Here is a 16,891-nt window from a genome sequence, read left to right on the forward strand (position 1 = left end):
GGCGAGGAAAGGGAGGCTGCGCCGCGCTCGGAGCGCAGCCTGTTGGTAATTTAGGAAGGCGATTAGAGAGCGAAATCGCGGAGGAGGAGCGGACGAGCCCGAGAGCTCCGCGGATGCTCCGCGCCTAGAGACAGCTGCGCGCCAGAGTGGGGCGCTATAGGCTTCATGCCTTGCTTGGGAGGGTTCCCGGATTATTTGGTTGGCGCTGGGGAAACAGGATCCTGCGCTAGCTTGTTGTTGTTATACTTAACAACAACAACAACAGTTTCATTAATTAAATGTATATTGTTTCCCTGCTTATTTAACATATGCAGAATTCATCATGCGAAAGGCTGGGCTGGATGAATCCCAAACCAGAATTAAGATTGTCGGAAGAAACATCAATAACCTCAGATATGCAGATGACACAACCTCGATGGCAGAAAGTGAGGAGGAATTAAAGAACCTTTTAATGAGGGTGAAAGAGGAGAGCGCAAAATATGGTCTGAAGCTCAACATAAAAAAAACAAAGATCATGGCCACTGGGCCCGTCACCTCCTGGCAAATAGAAGGGGAAGAAATGGAGGCAGTGAGAGATTTTACTTTCTTGGGCTCCATGATCACTGCAGATGGTGACAGCAGTCATGAAATTAAAAGACGCCTGCTTCTTGGGAGAAAAGCAATGACAAACCTAGACAGCATTTTAAAAAACAGAGACATCACATTGCCAACAAAGGTCTGTATAAGTTAAAGCTATGGTTTTCCCAGTAGTGATGTATGGAAGTGAGAGCTGGACCATAAAGAAGGCTGATCGCCAAAGAATTGATGCTTTTGAATTATGGTGCTGGAGGAGACTCTTGAGAGTACCATGGACTGCAAGAAGATCAAACCTCTCCATTCTGAAGGAAATCAGCCCTGAGTGCTCACTGGAAGGACAGATCCGGAAGCTGAGGCTCCAATACCTTGGCCACCTCATGAGAAGAGAAGATTTCCTGGAAAAGATCCTGATGTTGGGAAAGTTTGAGGGCACAAGGAGAAGAGGACGACAGAGGACGAGATGGTTGGATAGTGTTCTCGAAGCTACCAGCATGAGTTTGACCAAACTGCGGGAGGCGGTGGAAGACAGGAGTGCCTGGCGTGCTCTGGTCCATGGGGTCACAAAGAGTCGGACACAACTAAACGACTAAACAACAACAACAACAACAACAACACTGCTCTTCATCCGAGGATCACAGGGTGCCTAACAGTATAAAAACACAACAATACATAGCATAATTGCAGACAAAACAATGCCCCCCCCCCATTTTAAATGCCATAGATGTTTAATCAGAATGTTTTTGCCTGGTGCCTAAAGGTGTATAATGAAGGTGCCAGTCAAACGTCCCTGGGGAGGGCATTCCACAAATGGAGCCACGGCAAAAAAGGCCCCTTCTTGTGTTGCTGACCTCGGGACCTGTGGTGGAGGAGACACAAGGAAAAGGACCTTATCAGTTCATATGATATTTTTTTTACTCCTTAATCTGGAGTAGTTATTTTGGTGATACATTTTTGTATGACTTTTCTTAAGTAGAGACAACTAGGAATGTGGCCTAGGGAGAGCTTGTGAGAGCCAGCTAGAAAGACCCACCCCTGCCTTAGAACCATTGTAAAATTATCACTCATTTTTTCTCTGGCAGTGCTCTTGTGCCTTTAAAAGGTGCATCACAGGCAGGAACTGAACAGGTGCCACTTTCCAGGGATAACAAAATTGTTATTGCTATTATTATCTTTCCTCCCAAAATAGCCCAGGGCAGCAGACGCGCAAGCAAAAATAATAATTTCAATGCCGATGCAGACTGGGAAAGAGTTCAGCTTAAAAGATTTGTTATAATATGACTTTCTTGCTTTTGAGTCCTAATACTACATCCACAACATCACCGAGTGTCGGTGGAGATTCGTGCTGTGGTAAGACTGCATTTAGGATTCATCTGAGGGATCCAGAAACAGAAGATCAGGAGAAGGAAATGCGTCTTGTGAACACAAGATGCTACTGCTGCTAGATGCAGATAGGTTCTAGTTCTGCAAAATAGGGGAGTGCCTTTATTTAATTTATACACTTCCTTTCCTCCAATGAGCTAAGGGCAGTTTACATGGTAAATAATAATAATAATAATAATAATAATAATAATAATAATAATTTATTTTTTGTACCCTGCCCATCTGGCTGGGTCTCCCCAGCCACTCTGGGCGGCTTCCAACAAAGATTAAAAATACAGTGGTGCCCCGCAAGACGAATGCCTCGCAAGACGGAAAACTCTCTAGACGAAAGAGTTTTCCGTTTTGGAGGTGCTTCGCAAAACAAATTTCCTATGGGCTTGCTTCGCAAGACGAAAATGTCTTGCGAGTTTCTGCAGGTTCCCCCCCCCCCCCTTTTCTAAGCCGCTAAGCCGCTTATCTGCTTATCCGATAAGCCGATAAGCCGCTAAAAGCCGCTAATAGCGCTAATAGCGCTAAGCCGCTAAGCCATCAATGGGCTTGCTCCGCAAGACGAAAAAACTGCTAGACGAAGAGACTCGCGGAACGGATTCTTTTTGTCTTGCGAGGCACCACTGTACATTAAAATGTCATTCTCACAACCATTTTCCATGACGGATGAGGCTGAGAAACTGTGAATGGCCCAAGATTTCCCAGCAAGCGTCACACCCAAACAATCAGTCAGAAGCTGGAGCCAGGAGGTCAGTAATAAAACTGCCGCACGCAAGATGGAGCAAGCTTGTTTCCTCTGGCTCTGGAGGGTAGGGATTCGGACCAATGACTTCGAGTTACAAGAAAGGAGATTCCGGCTAAACATATGAGGGGGAAACGTTCTGACAGTAAGGGCTGATTGACAGTGAAACGGTCTCCCTTGGCAGGTTGTGGACTCTCCTTCCTTGGAGGTTTTCAAACAGAGGTTGGACGGTCATCTGTCATGGATGCTTTAGCTGAGATACCTGCATTGTACTAGAGGACGTTTGGGGTCCCTTCCAACTCTATGATTCTATGACAACACCCAGTGTCAGTACTGACATCACTTACGCAGGCTGCAGGGCATGCTATGTGTTGTGTGCGTGCCACACAGCTTGCACAAGTGACATCAGTACCCCCTGCAGTGTGTGCACGTGGCCACTGTGGAATTTTGAGCCTCCTCAAAAATTTTGGAGGGGCCTTGTCGCCCTTCCTGGCACCCCTGGCACTGGTTTCTTCAAAATACCTGTGATGCTTTCTGACTCTCACTTGCAGCCTCCAGTCATTTCTCACCCAGTACAGTGGTACCTCAGGTTAAGAACTTATTTTGTTCTCGAGGTCTGTTCTTAACCTAAAACTGCTCTTAACCTGAAGGACCACTTTAGCTAATGGGGCCTCCTGTTGCTACCGCGCCGCCGGAGCACGATTTCTGTTCTCATCGTGAAACAAAGTTCTTAACCTGAGGTACTATTTCTGGGTTAGCGGAGTCTGCAACCTGAAGCGTATGTAATCCGAGGTACCACTGTATTAGGGCATTTACTTTTGAGTTACCGTAACTAAACTGCATATTTGACCTAGTAAACATGCAGACGTGTTGCAACAATGTCTTTGGAGATTGTCCAGGTTCCATTTCTATCCAGACCTGTTACTGGAAGCCAGCTGATAACCAGCATTTCCCAATTAACTCTTTATTCGGTTGTTTATGCCCATTTTATTGAGCAAAAGTCATCATAACCATACCCGTATTTCTCTACTCTGAATCACCTCCTCCTCAAGTTTCTTTCTCTGTTCAGGGATAGAGATAATGTGACACTTCAGATGTTGTTGGACTCAGGGAACAGGGAACTGTAAATGCTTTCGTTTGTACTGTGATGGAGCACGCGTGAAAGACTACCGTATTTTTCCGTGTATAAGACGATATTTTTCCTTCAATTTTTGAAGTTTAAAATAAGGGGTCGTCTTATACACGGATAGTGAATACAGTGGTACCTCAGGTTAAGAACTTAATTCGTTCCGGAGGTCCGTTGTTAACCTGAAACTGTTCTTAACCTGAAGCACCACTTTAGCTAATGGGGCCTCCTGTTGCCGCTGTGCTGCCACCGCACAATTTCTGTTCTCACCCTGAAGCAAAGTTTTTAACCCGAGGTAATATTTCTGGGTTAGTGGAGTCTGTAACCTGAAGTGTATGTAACCTGAAGCGTATGTAACCCAAGGTACCACTGTAGTGCAGTTTCTTAATTTTGAGTCCCAGAAAATAGGGGGCGTCTTATACCTGGGGAAGTCTTATACACAGAAAAATATGGTATATTTGAGTGACAGTGGCATGCATGGGACCACACCTTTTCTGTGACATATCTATGATGTCTTGATGATGCTTCTGGAAATGTATTATGGGAAACTTTGGGAAACTTTAAAATACTGATGTAACCATTGTTCAGGGCTTTGGGCTTCTTCTCTTTGTGGTAGCGAGAAGTCTTGTCACAGCAATAAAGATCAGGTCTACAGGTCGCTGTTTTGTTTCTATCTCCTGGCTGAAGTCTTTTAGTTGTGACCCTTGACCTGAACCTATGGGAGCCAAGGTTAGGCAATTGTGGGGTGCTCCAAGGACTCCCTTATACAACTCTCATCGGCCCCAGGCAACATAACTATCATATTCCAAGTGGATCTCCACAGAGCTTAGGGGTTCATACCCAGGAGGTATAAGTCTCTCACCAACATCCTCACCAACAAGGGTAGAGTTGCAGTGCACAGCACACCGAACAAACCAAGACCAGGCACAGAGAATCAGGTACAAAATATGACCTAGAAACCAGAGCAGACAACAGTCCAAGGTCATTATCACAGGGGGCTCAGCAAGGAAGATCACAAATCAGGAAACAGACGCTTGTACTATTTCCCACAACTGGAGGGCTCAAGAAAGCTGCTGGTAGAGTTTCATGGGTTGCGTACCCATCAGTAGAGGCCACTTAACCATGACCCTCACAACGACCCTGGGGTGACAGAGCAGGTATGGGAAATCTTTAGCCCACCAGATGTTGTCAAGAGTGCGTGCAGGAGCCAGACCCTGTGACCATTAGGGCTTCGCAGGACTGGAGAGGCAAGGCGCGGCCGCACAGGTGAGGCCGCTAGGTAACTTACTGGACCTGGTGGCAAGAGCGGGGAAGGGATATAAGGTCAGCATTTCCCTTCGGCTCTTTGCCACAGCAACACGCTTCCTGCCTTGCTGCATTTGGCTTCTTGACTCCTTGCTTCCTGATCCTCGAACCCTTGACTCCTGGTTTCCTGACCCTTGGACCTTCGGCTTCTTGACTCCTGGTTTCCGGACTCCCGTTCCTGCTCCCACCCCGCCATCTTTCCCCCGGTCCCGACATCCTCAGCTGGGGCTTCAACCGCCCATAAACTGGCATGACAGATGTTGAACTACAATTCCTATCCATTTCAGCATGCATAGCCATTGGCAAGAGGTGATAGAAACTGTATTTCAGTAGTATCAGGAGGGTCAGGGGTTCCTCACACCTGACGCAGAGGCTTGCTGTGTCACTGTCCAGCCTGGACCTAGACATTATGTCACCAGCATTCTGGTGGGCTGAGGGGTTCTTTAGGAGTCCTCTGAGGACTGTGTGTCTGGCACCAGTTCAGGGTTAAGCATGACAATAGCCAATGGTCAGGGGTAATCGGGTGGGCACCACCCCCATTGATTTTTCCTCCTAGATGTGTCGGTACAATGTGGATAGTGGAAAGCAGCGAAAAGCATTTTTAGAACACAGATAACAATGTGACATCTAGTAAAGAAAACCTCAGTAAAATAATTGACTGGTCACAAAGCCAGAAAAGAGGGAGGGATTGCCAACCTTCTTAGACCAGGGGACAAAATTTGAATTTTGAGAGCACACTGCAGATGGCATTCAAAAACAGCTGCCCTGGGAAGGCCTGGCATAACACAAAATGAGAGAGAATGCAATTATTGCTGCTTCCCCTTGACTGCCATCATGAATGACCTGTTTTGGGAGAGGCACAGGTTTTTAAAAACACACAGATAAATCCTTGTGGTTTTTGACAGGCTTGCTAGTTTATTTTGAAATTGCCAGGTTGCTCCAACTCCTCCCCATTTACTGATTAAACATGGAGAGATTGCAAAAGGGCAATGGCTTGGAAGGGGGCTCAGAGGATAAATACTGAGACGGTAGCTTGCCCCTCCTGTTCCTCCAGATCACCATGGAGGGGACTGCTCTCTACCTGGTGGCTGCCCTCTTGGTCTCTTTCCCGACTTCTTCTCACAGCCAACTGTAAGTACAGGTTAGATTTCAGCAGTTCACACCAGCACCACATTTCTTAAGAAGTGGGGTACAAGCCCCACTTCTTTCAATGGTGCTCATTTCCATGTAGACACAGTTAGAATTGATGTCTTGGTGATGGGTCAATAGCCACTTCATTCATTCTGTCTTTAAGGTGCCGCAAAACTTTGTTTTTGCTACAAAATAAGGCCTCTAACTAAAGTAACGGGGGGGGGGGGAGGAGTGTGCTTTAAAAGGGACAAAGATGCCACAAGACAAACATATTTCAACACCCATGGGGGGCACCAGGGGTGCCAACTTGAATAGAATATTGGGGAGGCCCCACATGACATGGTGAACACACACCATTTGAAGGCCAATGCCCATTAACTTGGGGGTCCTGGCACCCTCAAATATCTTATGGAGAGGTGAAGCCCCCCCTCGGCCCCTAGGAGTTGGCTCCTATGGGGGGCCATGCAAATGGGTCCTCAGAAGTGGTGGGCAATGATTAACAGTAGCAGAACTGCAAACAACTTCAAATGGTGAAATCCATTGCGCAAGGAGTGCCCACAACACATCCTGGCAGATGCAGCATGGAGAGGCTGTCATATGACATTTAAATGCACCAAACAAACCACTACTGTGAGCTTTTTCTCCTCTGTAGCTACTCCCTCATCACCCCAAGCGTCCTGCGGGTAGAGACCGAAGAGACGATTGTGGTGGAGGCTCATGGGGCCAACTTTGACGCAGAGGTCACCGTCTCTGTCCATGACTTCCCACAGAAGAGAAACACCCTGTACATGGTCAAAACTCGCATAGAACCAGCAAGTGGCATGATGGTGACCCCAACCATAAAGGTGTGTGCAGAGCGGCGATTAGGGAGGGATGATGACATTTTGTGTGCTTCAGTCCTATACATGCACAAATCATGCTGCAGTCCTATACACACTGAACCTGATAGAACACAGTACTACCAGCATAGGACTGCACTGAGTTATTTTGGGGGTGTCTGTGTGTGCTTATAAGGGACACGGGTGGTGCTGTGGACTAAACCACAGAGCCTAGGTGTGGCATTAGTACGGAGTCCCCGGTCATCTCACGGACTATTGACCCGTACACCACTAATCCGCTGCCACCAACCAGGTCCTCCCTGGTAAAATCACTTCAGTCTCAGTCAGCTTTTCAATTCATAAAGAGTGTATTTTATTTCAGACTTAAAACAAAACTATTACAGCCTTCCAAACAGAGTTCCTCTTTACTTTCTTAGTCTTATGTTCCTCTCTCTATCTCTGCTACCACCCCACACTCACGGACCAACTGCCCTAACTGTCTATTACCAACTGCCTTTCCCAACCAGCCAACCCACTCAAACCAACCAACTACCCACCCACAACTCCCAACGAACTAACTCCCAGAACTCCTCCCAGAACTCCTTTATAGACCCACTGACTCCACCCCCTTGGGTCCTGTCTGTGCAGCCTATTTAACTATTTCCCCTCCAGCACTCTCTCATATATGGTAACGTCACATACCTCCCCCCTTAAGAAGTTTCGATTCAGGAGGGTTAACTTCTTAAAGTTACACTCCTGATCAAACAGTTTTGTATGTGGGTTTTTTTTATATATCTATCTATATACATACATAAGCAAGTAAAGTATTGTTTGTCTTTGTTCATCCTTCACTCTCTGGTTTTCGTCATAAGGCATCCACCACAATATTCAAGGATCCTTTTGTAGCACCCTGCTTGTGGTTAACGCTTAGCTGGAATGAAATATTCAACGCAGCAATAGAGAAATTAAAATAATAATTTATTTGTCAGACAAATAAATATGAGGCACAGTGGTATATGGTTACCAAGCTCTGGCCTGGCCTCCTGCCATTCTGGCCAGCACTTATATTTCCTTAATCCAGCCCCCTTGCTCCTCCTGTGGCTGCCTCTGTCCAATCAGCCTGGTTGAAATTCCTATTGGCTGTTTGCTAGAACCAATCACAAAAGATACACCCATTTCCTCATGTCCTTTTATGGGAAACAAAAAGCTATATATTCTTCTATCTATAAATGACAAATAAGTAGTAATATATCTTACATGTGTCTCAACAAGGAACCTTAATTACCAGCTCACCTCGCCCTATTGCCCTCCAAAACAGATGGTTTAATCTCAAATTTTTATCTTAAACAGAAGTCAAGGATCATCATTGAAAGATCTCCTTCCTTTGGAGGTCTCTAAACAAAAGCTTGACAAATGCTCTAATGATGTTTCCTGCTTGGCAAGGGGCGGCTGGGCTGGTGGCTGATGGCCCCTGTGATCTCTTCCAACTATATGAAATAAGAATCTAGCATAAGGATTTAACATTTCTTAGCTTCTAATTCCTTTGCATAATTACATTTAAGCCAATATATTTAATACATAACATAAATAACCTTTTAAAAGGAAAAGAAATCTTAAAAGGATCTCAGTTTAAGAAAGAAACAACTTTAGAAAAAGACTTCCCAAAATATTCTCTTCCTTTCTGCCAGCTAGATGCTTTTCCATTGCTCTTGACCTTTGAACCTTAGGAAAATATGGCTCAAGTTTAATGGGAGGCACATGGTTTTATTTTACTATTTACCCACTCTTAATTATGTTTTTCTCTGCTTTTTTATCTTCTGTAATATGTAGGGTCAGTGTAACCTTGTCTGTCAGCCTGTAATTCCCTTTTTACGACTTTGAGAATTGTTTTCTGCTATAAATCAGGGGGCCCCCTTGTCTAGGAGGAAAAACATTTTGCCAAGGTTCTTAGGCAGCTGGTCTTCTGCCTGGCATGAACATTTGAAAATCTTTAAGCTCATTTTAAAATACAGGCCCTGATCAAGCCTTAATAAAAATGCAGGCTATGATTAGATGCCTCACTTTCACACTTTTAGTTTTTCAGTTTCTAGATCCAGAGGTTGCAAGGCAGGTTTTTCTGACTGGCTGGGGTCATTTTCCAGCACAGGTTTCTCAGCATGCAAAGCCTCAAGCCTCAGTTTCTCTCGCTCTATTTGTAATCTCCCCTTTTCCAGTTGAAGCCCCTCATGCTCCAGGTCAATGTGTCGTAACCACTCTCTTTCGATCTGCAGATGCTCCTTCTCCACTTGCAGGCATTTTGCTTCGATATCCAGTCACTGTTTCTCTAACTCCAGCTTCTGTTTTTCAAGGCTAATCAACAGATGAGAATCTTCATAGGCCAGCCTAGCTTGATCAGAGCTTAGATTGCCAAACCCTTCGATATAGAGTGAAATCAGGAAGGTCACTTTCCTTTTTAGAATCTGGTGACACTGAGGACAGAATCTCTTCTTCTTCCTCAATAGGAAATTCAAAACTCTGTGGATCCTCCTCCCCTTCTTCCACTTTTATTTCTGTTAATGATGCACCTGCTTCTCCGAAGTCTGTAATATTCTGCCATTCAAAACCAGCTTCAGTTGGAAACCCAATTTTCTCATCAATATCTTCGTTGAGAGAATCATCCAAATCAGATGATGGAAGGTGAAAGCCTTAAGTCACTTCCGTTTCTTAAGGGCCCTCCAATCGAGGTATCGTCTTTTGACTTCTGTTCCCGTCCTTTGCTCTCCTTCACCAACAGCATTAACACATTCTGCTATCTCCTCCCAAGCCTTCCGCTTCATCTCATTAATGGTTGCTTCATCCACTATGGTGAGGATGTATCTGTTTCCCCGCTTGCTGGCTCTAGGCAAGGGCCCTATCAGGTCCAGTCCTAACCGTTGAAAAGGGGTTGATATGATAGGCAAGGGGCACAATTTGGCTTTTGTTTTGTCTTGCCCAGTGCCTTTTCTCTGACATATGTCACTGGCTTGACAGTATTGTTTTATTTGCTTCCCCATTCCTGGCCAATAAAATTTTTGAGCCACTCTCCGTTTTGTACGTGTAATACCATATGCGCTCCAAATACACTGTTGTGAGCGTGCTGCAGGATTTTGCCTCGGTATTCATGTGGGATTACTAATTGTCTTTTCACTTCTTCACCCCCCCCCTGCATGGTGGGTCAAGGACATCTCGATATAAAAGGTCCTTGCTCAAACAAAACCATTCTGGGCACTCAGGAGTTAACGGCCTCTCCGACTCGGCTGCCTCAAAGTACATTTGTAACTCAGTATCTTCTTTTTGCTTTTTGGCAAAACTTGGGGTTTGACTTTTAGTCAAAGGAAATAAAAAGGTGTCTTTTCTTTCCTCAACTGATCATTCCCTTGCTGTCCTTCAGCATTGTCTGACTCTGCTACTGTATCCACCCCCTCAGGCTTGGGTGACTGTGGGCTCCCTTTTGCTCTGGTAACTATGAAAGCACTCTGCACATGTTCTAAAATGTCCCAACCAATGAGCACAGGGGCGGGAATTTCTTCCGAAAGGGCTACCTGCCACTTCCCTGCCCAATTTTTGAACCTGACATCTATTTCTGCCACCTTTAGGATCTCTGCTTCTTTCGAAATTCCTTTTAATTTCATTACTTTTCCTGGGATTAAGGTCTCATTCCTGATTATTTCCGGGTGGACTATGGTGACTTGTGATCCCGTGTCCTTTAACCCGAGATATCTTTTCCCGTCTATCCAGATATACTCTCCAGCGTTCTTTGACAAGAGATTATCTTGTATTTTTTTTTTTTAAAATAAATTTTTTATTGGGTTTTCACACTTTATAAACACAGACACACACAGACAAAGACAACACATATAAAGTTTCATATCCTTACTTTCCTAACCCCAGTTCTTGACCTCCCCCCACCCCCCTTCATACATCCTAATTCAATTAAATTAGCTCAGCAAGCTCATATCTCTCATCCTTTACATATTATTATTATATATATATATTTTTAAAGAAATACTTGATTCTTATTACTTGGCCAAATTTTGCTTATCCAATTTTCTTATAAATATTAAATCCTTTTCTAAGGTCGACCCAAATTCCTTCCACGAATTTCCCTTTTATCTTAAGAATAGGTCATAATAATCAAACACAAAGGTCATAAACATTTTTAAAATTCTTTCTCCCCCCCCCCGCCCCGGTTTCTGTCCCTTCCCAATGTCCCCATGTCCACAAAAACAGTTTTTTGAGGCCTTTAAGTCTCTGTCAGTCTCTCTATGCCGATTTTGTTGGTAGCCCTCTTTGTTGGTCATCGGGTCTCGAAGGAGTTCTAACTCAGTCTCATCAAATTTTCTTCCATCCAAAGTACTTGGTACCAGCTGCTGCGAAAGGTCAGCTAATCTTCCATACTCAAAGAGGAAGCCCCAATCATATTTCTTGTTTCTTTTAAATTCAAATATTCCAAGTGTTCCAGGGGCTTCCTCCCTCCTCTTTCGCATCTTTCGCAGATTTGTAATCCAAGGGTCTTCTTCTTTATGTTCTGACAATGTAGGCTTCTGGTTGGTACTCTCCATCTGTACTGGCTCCACTCCTTGTTCCCTCTCCTCCTGTTCCAAAGTTATCTCTTCTGATTCAGCTGCAGATTTTTTCCCGGTCAAGTCCATTGTGCATTCAGCAGAGTCACTTATTTTAGAGTTCAAGGTTATAAGTTGTTTATTCATAGCTGTAGTCTGCTCCTGCAACTTTCCCACGAGAAAAAACATTCTTTCTATCTCTGCCTGTAGTTTTCCATCTGCAGCCATTGTAGTGTTTCAATGTTTCCCCTAGGGGGATTCTGGTTACTTAATAGTCTTTTCCCAACAGTCTGTTACTTTGTTATTTCACTACTTTGTTCCCAACCACTTTAATTCAAATATAACAAATTTAGTCCAGAAAGGTGTTAAATAATAAGATTTTTAACTTTCACTGCCCATTTGACAGCTCCTTTGACAGCTGTCAAACTCCTTGTTCCTTTTCTCCAGCTCCCATACAGGACACTCCAGGGTCTGGGGGGGGGGGGGTTAGACAAAGGCTTCTAAAATTCCACTCTTACTCTCCAGCACAAATCTTCTGTCAAATTCATGAAAATATTATCTTTTAAAAAACACCAAAAAGAAAAAACTCTCCACCTTAGTTCTCCGATCCTTGCTTTAGATCTTCTGTAAGCAGGGGGGTGCGGACTTCCCTTTAGCACATCCCCCGATCGTACCGAATTCAAAGGTAGAAATTTTAAACTCCAAATTCCATTCTACTCACGGATTAATTAAAGTCCGAATTTCAGGGAAGAAAGTCAGCGGTCTCCGGCCATGGCTCGCGGCTTCACTCCACTGCAGTAGCGGTCCACTCACAGCACCACGCCGCTCCCCGTACCCTCTCCGCAGCCTTTAAAAAGGCTCTTCGTGGGTCGGGGGGGCGCTTTAGGTGCCCGCTGAGTCACCAAGTCCGCAGGCTTCAGCGCCTGCGGTTTCTGAGGGTCCCCGCGTCGCCGTCGCGGTAGAACCCTTCTCCAGCGGAGCCGATTCCCTCCGGAGCTCGGAGGGAATCCGCCATTAACCAGATCGCGCTAACCCGGAAGTCTCTTGTTGTATCACATAACAATGCAGGACTTTGGCCTCTACTTCCTCAGCCGGCTCGGGCCTAGTTGGCATTTCTGTTTCCTTGACAACCTGACTAGTTGGGCCCTGCTCCACAGACTGGATACAATATGTCTGTTTCTGTGTGGTGCTATAACTAGATGTTTCTTTTCCTGGTTTACAATCAAAACTTTTATGCCCTAACTTTCCACATCTCCAACATGAAATGTCTTTAGGTCCTGCATAACTTGTTTTATTGACTTTTCCCTCAGAAAACTCTGTATGGGTGTGTGCCTTCTCATGTGGGCTTTTTGATGAGGGCTGCTTCTCTCATTGGTTTCTGAGGTAAACTTTCCTTTGCTTTGCTGAAATTTATTTTTGTTTGTTACTTGTCCTATACATTTTTGCCAACTTAGTAGGGGTTAAACACCACTGGTACACCATTGAATAATAATTATTTCTTTTAAATCCACATCTTATTTTTTTAAACCAACATTACAAAAAACAGTGCACTTTCACAACCTGAATGTGCTGTTTCCCCCACCCCAGTCTTATAAGAATTCTGTGAAGTTTTACTAGGCTGAGAATTAGCAACTGGTCACCTACTGAGCTCCATTACTGAGCAGGGATTTGAGTTTACTACTATTTGCCTTGTAAGCAAAAACCAGGAGATATCCGATTTTTAGCTCCTGATTTGCCCCTGCAGGTTTCTGCCAATGATATGAAGAAGGATTCCAAGCAAAAGCAGTATGTGATTGTTGTGGCCAAGTGTCCTCAGTTCACATTGGAGAGGATGGTTCTGGTTTCCTTCCACAGTGGATATCTCTTCATCCAGACAGATAAAACCATCTACACACCTGGGTCCAAAGGTAAAGCCTTCTGCTAGTCCCTCCCAGAACATTATCTGGAACTGCAGGAGGGGTCTGGAGTGGATAACCTACTTGCAATCTGCAGATCTCTGCTGTTCATAGATCCTTCCCTTGCCACCAGAGCTAGGAACGCATGATCCCCACCTCACACAACTGACAGTTAATAATGATAATAATAATAATAATAATTTATTTATACCCCGCCCTCCCCAGCCAAGAATGGACTCAGGGCGGCTAACAACCAATGATAAAAACAAGTTGATTAAAATCCAATTTAAAAGATTAAGATACAACATTAAAACATTAGGGTGCAATCTCTTCATAGGAGGAGAAAGGAAAAAGAAAGAGGGGGAGGGAATCAGACTGATTGTAAGCCAAAGGTCAGGTGGAACAACTCTGTCTTACAGGCCCTGTGGAAAGAAATCAGATCCTGCAGGGCCCTGGTCTCATGAGGCAGAGCGTTCCACCAGGCAGGAGCCAGTGTTGAAAAGGCCCTGGCTCTGGTTGAAGCCAATCTAACTTCCTTAGGGCCCAGGACCTCTAGGGTGTTGCTATTTATGGACCTTGAGGCTCTCCGTGGGGCATACCGGGAGAGGCGGTCCCGTAGGTACGAGGGTCCTAGGCCATGAAGGGCTTTAAAGGTCAAAACCAGCACCTTAAATCTGACCCTGTACTCCACTGGGAGCCAGTGCAACTGGAAAAGCACTGGGTGAATGTGCTCCCATGGCAGAGACCCCGTGAGGAGCCTCGCTGCAGCATTCTGCACCCACTGGAGTTTCTGGGACAGCTTCAAGGGTAGCCCCGCGTAGAGGGAATTACAGTAGTCAAGCCTGGAGGTGACCGTCACATGGATCAAGTTGAAGTTCGTCTGAGAGAGACATACACATCACAACTCTTTTACCACTGGTAAACAGGTTTTGCACTTGTTAAAGAACCAGCAGACTCTCTTCTACCAAGACAATCATGGCAAGACAGAAGTACTGTTTTGGGGGGACAGTGGAGGGCAGGTGTGGGGGATGCCCTGGTCCTGAATGAGGTAACTGTGCCCCTGAAGGACCAGGTGTGCAGCCTGGGAGTCATTTTGGACTCACAGCTGTCCATGGAGGCACTGGTCAATTCTGTGTTCAGCTGCATCTGTGTTCACCCTATCTGCCCATGGACTGGCTCGCCAGAGTGGTACATACTCTAGTTATCTCCTGCTTGAACTACTGCAATGAGCTCTACGTGAGGCTACCTTTGAAGGTGACCCAGAAACTACAACTAATCCAGAATGTGGCAGCTAGACTGGTGACTGGGAGTGGCTGCTGAGACCATATAACACTGGTCCTGAAAGACCTACACTGACTCCCAGTACGCAGAGCCACAGCTAGGTGATCTTGTGCCCCTGGCACAGCCGTCCAGATTGCGCCCCCTAGCCATGGACAAATTAGCTCTTCTTTCTGCCTCTCCTCCAACCCCCCCCCCCCGCTCCACCCATTCAAATCACCCTCTATTAAAAACCTTTTCTTATGAGGCAATAATTGATATTTTTTATTTACAGACATATTTATGGAAATATTTTTAGCTGATTTTGCGCCCCCCATCGCCTGCATCCCTGGCAGGGGCCCACCTCACCACCCCTTAGCTACGGCCCTGCCAGTACATTTCCAAGAGCAATTGGGCGAAATACGTTGGAACCGCTTACAACAACTTCACATTTGCTTAACTATTTGTAAAAAAAAAACACTTGAGAGAGTTTATGTTGCAAAGAGTGTTTGTTTCCTGACTGGTGACACTTTACATTAGAAATATAAACTGTGTTCTAGTCAGTTTAACTTATCCTGATCAAGTAAGCCCACCTCCCATAGTTCTCCTGTGTAGGATCTAGAGATCTCCAGCAAATACCGTATTTTCCCGTGTATAAGACTAAGTTTTTTTAAACCAAAATTTAGGTTTAAAATTGGGGCTGATCTTATACACAGGTAGTGCTGAGGGATGTTTTCTTAATTTGGAGCCCCCCAAAATAGTCTTATAGATGGAAAAATACAGTAATTATCAGCATTCTTAAAATATTGCTGTTCAATGAGTGCTTTGAGGGAAGACATGAAACTTTGTCAAACCAAATGTACAGGGTATATGACAAACATCTTCTCTTCTTTCTCAGTGCACTACCGTATCTTTTCTGTGAATCACAAAATGCAGATTTTTGATAAGCCTGTGATTGTCGAGTTTGAGGTGAGTGGTTCGTGTATGTGTCCTTGTGGTGGGTACAGTCAGAGCCATTTTCATTGGAGAAATGTTGGAGAGTATGCTTTATGGCTGAGCAAAGATTTGCTGGTCTCGATCCAGTGCTCTATTTAGCGCATCATATCTGGTCTCCTTATCTCGATGGTGCACAACTTGTGTGGACACAAGCTCTTGTGCTCCGTAAGAACTCTTGCACTATGGCAGGGCTGGATTTAGGTTTGATGATGCCCTAAGTTACTGAAGGTAATGGGGCCCTTTATATGTCCAGCTGTCCTTTGTTAACAACAAATTGTTGCTGTTTTTTGTGTTGAATATATGCTATATAGTAATTTATGGACCTAATAGGTGTCTAAAGCCATTTGCACATAACAAAACATGTATTTTATCAAAGTAATTGTTGAACTGAAATACAATTAAGAAGAATTATATGAATAATGAAATAATTATTAAGCTCTAAATGTATGTAGGTTTTATTTTATTTGTTTTTTATCTTATATTTTTGAAATGTACACCCAGGTTTTTCCCCCCTTTAAATTTTGTTTGGGCCCCCAAGAGAGTGGGGCCCTAAGCTATAGCTTGTTTAGGTTATATGTAAATCTGGCACTGCACTATGGAATACAAATATTAAGTGCCAGCGTTTTTATTATTACTTTTCCAACATCCCTTTAAATATACTTTTCCTCTTTCAGACACCTGAAGGAATTGTTGTCAGGCAGTCATTCATCAATCCTACTTCAAGAAACTTCCAACCTCACCCCTTACCAGAGATTGTCAGGTATTTGGCCATGAATATTACTTCAAACCTAAGGGACACAGGTGCTGCTGTGGTCTAAACTACAGAGCCTAGGGCTTGCTGATCAGAAGGTTAGTGGTTTGAATCCTCGCGAGGGGTGAGCTCCTGTTCCTGGGCCCCTGCTCCTGCCAACCTAGCAGTTCGAAAGCACGCCAGAAAGGTGCAAGTAGATAAATAGGTACCGCTCTGGCGGGAAAGTAAATGGCGTTTCTGTGCGCTGCTCTGGTTCGCCAGAAGTGGCTTAGTCATGTTGGCCACATGACCCGGAAGCTGTACGCCGGCTCCCTCGGCCAATAAAGCGAGGTGAGCGCCGCAACCC

At 44.8% G+C, this 16,891-nt stretch overlaps 1 protein-coding gene, 1 long non-coding RNA gene and 1 pseudogene across 4 annotated transcripts in view; 1 reads left to right on the forward strand and 2 right to left on the reverse strand.

Annotated features, from left to right (window-relative positions):
* LOC307206784 overlaps positions 1 to 16,891 on the reverse strand; it is a 610,614-nt gene that overhangs the window by 145,714 nt on the left and 448,009 nt on the right. The gene's annotated exons all lie outside the window — the stretch shown is intronic.
* LOC307206671 (A.superbus venom factor 1-like) overlaps positions 6,116 to 16,891 on the forward strand; it is a 56,368-nt gene continuing 45,592 nt past the window's right edge. For both annotated transcript variants that reach the window (XM_079959967.1, XM_079959968.1), the window contains exons 1-5: positions 6,116 to 6,248; positions 6,901 to 7,093; positions 13,391 to 13,553; positions 15,697 to 15,767; positions 16,469 to 16,554. In XM_079959967.1, coding sequence (XP_079816093.1) covers positions 6,178 to 6,248; positions 6,901 to 7,093; positions 13,391 to 13,553; positions 15,697 to 15,767; positions 16,469 to 16,554 — 584 coding nt within the window. In that variant the 5' untranslated portion in view covers positions 6,116 to 6,177. The remainder of the gene's footprint in view (positions 6,249 to 6,900; positions 7,094 to 13,390; positions 13,554 to 15,696; positions 15,768 to 16,468; positions 16,555 to 16,891) is intronic.
* On the reverse strand, positions 9,130 to 10,855 carry LOC307206735 (myb/SANT-like DNA-binding domain-containing protein 4 pseudogene; annotated as a pseudogene). Its single transcript has one exon. The product of its transcript is annotated as a myb/SANT-like DNA-binding domain-containing protein 4 pseudogene (transcript).

Source organism: Podarcis cretensis, assembly GCF_951804945.1.
Source record: "Podarcis cretensis genome assembly, chromosome: 17".
Classification (NCBI taxonomy): domain Eukaryota; kingdom Metazoa; phylum Chordata; class Lepidosauria; order Squamata; family Lacertidae; genus Podarcis; species Podarcis cretensis.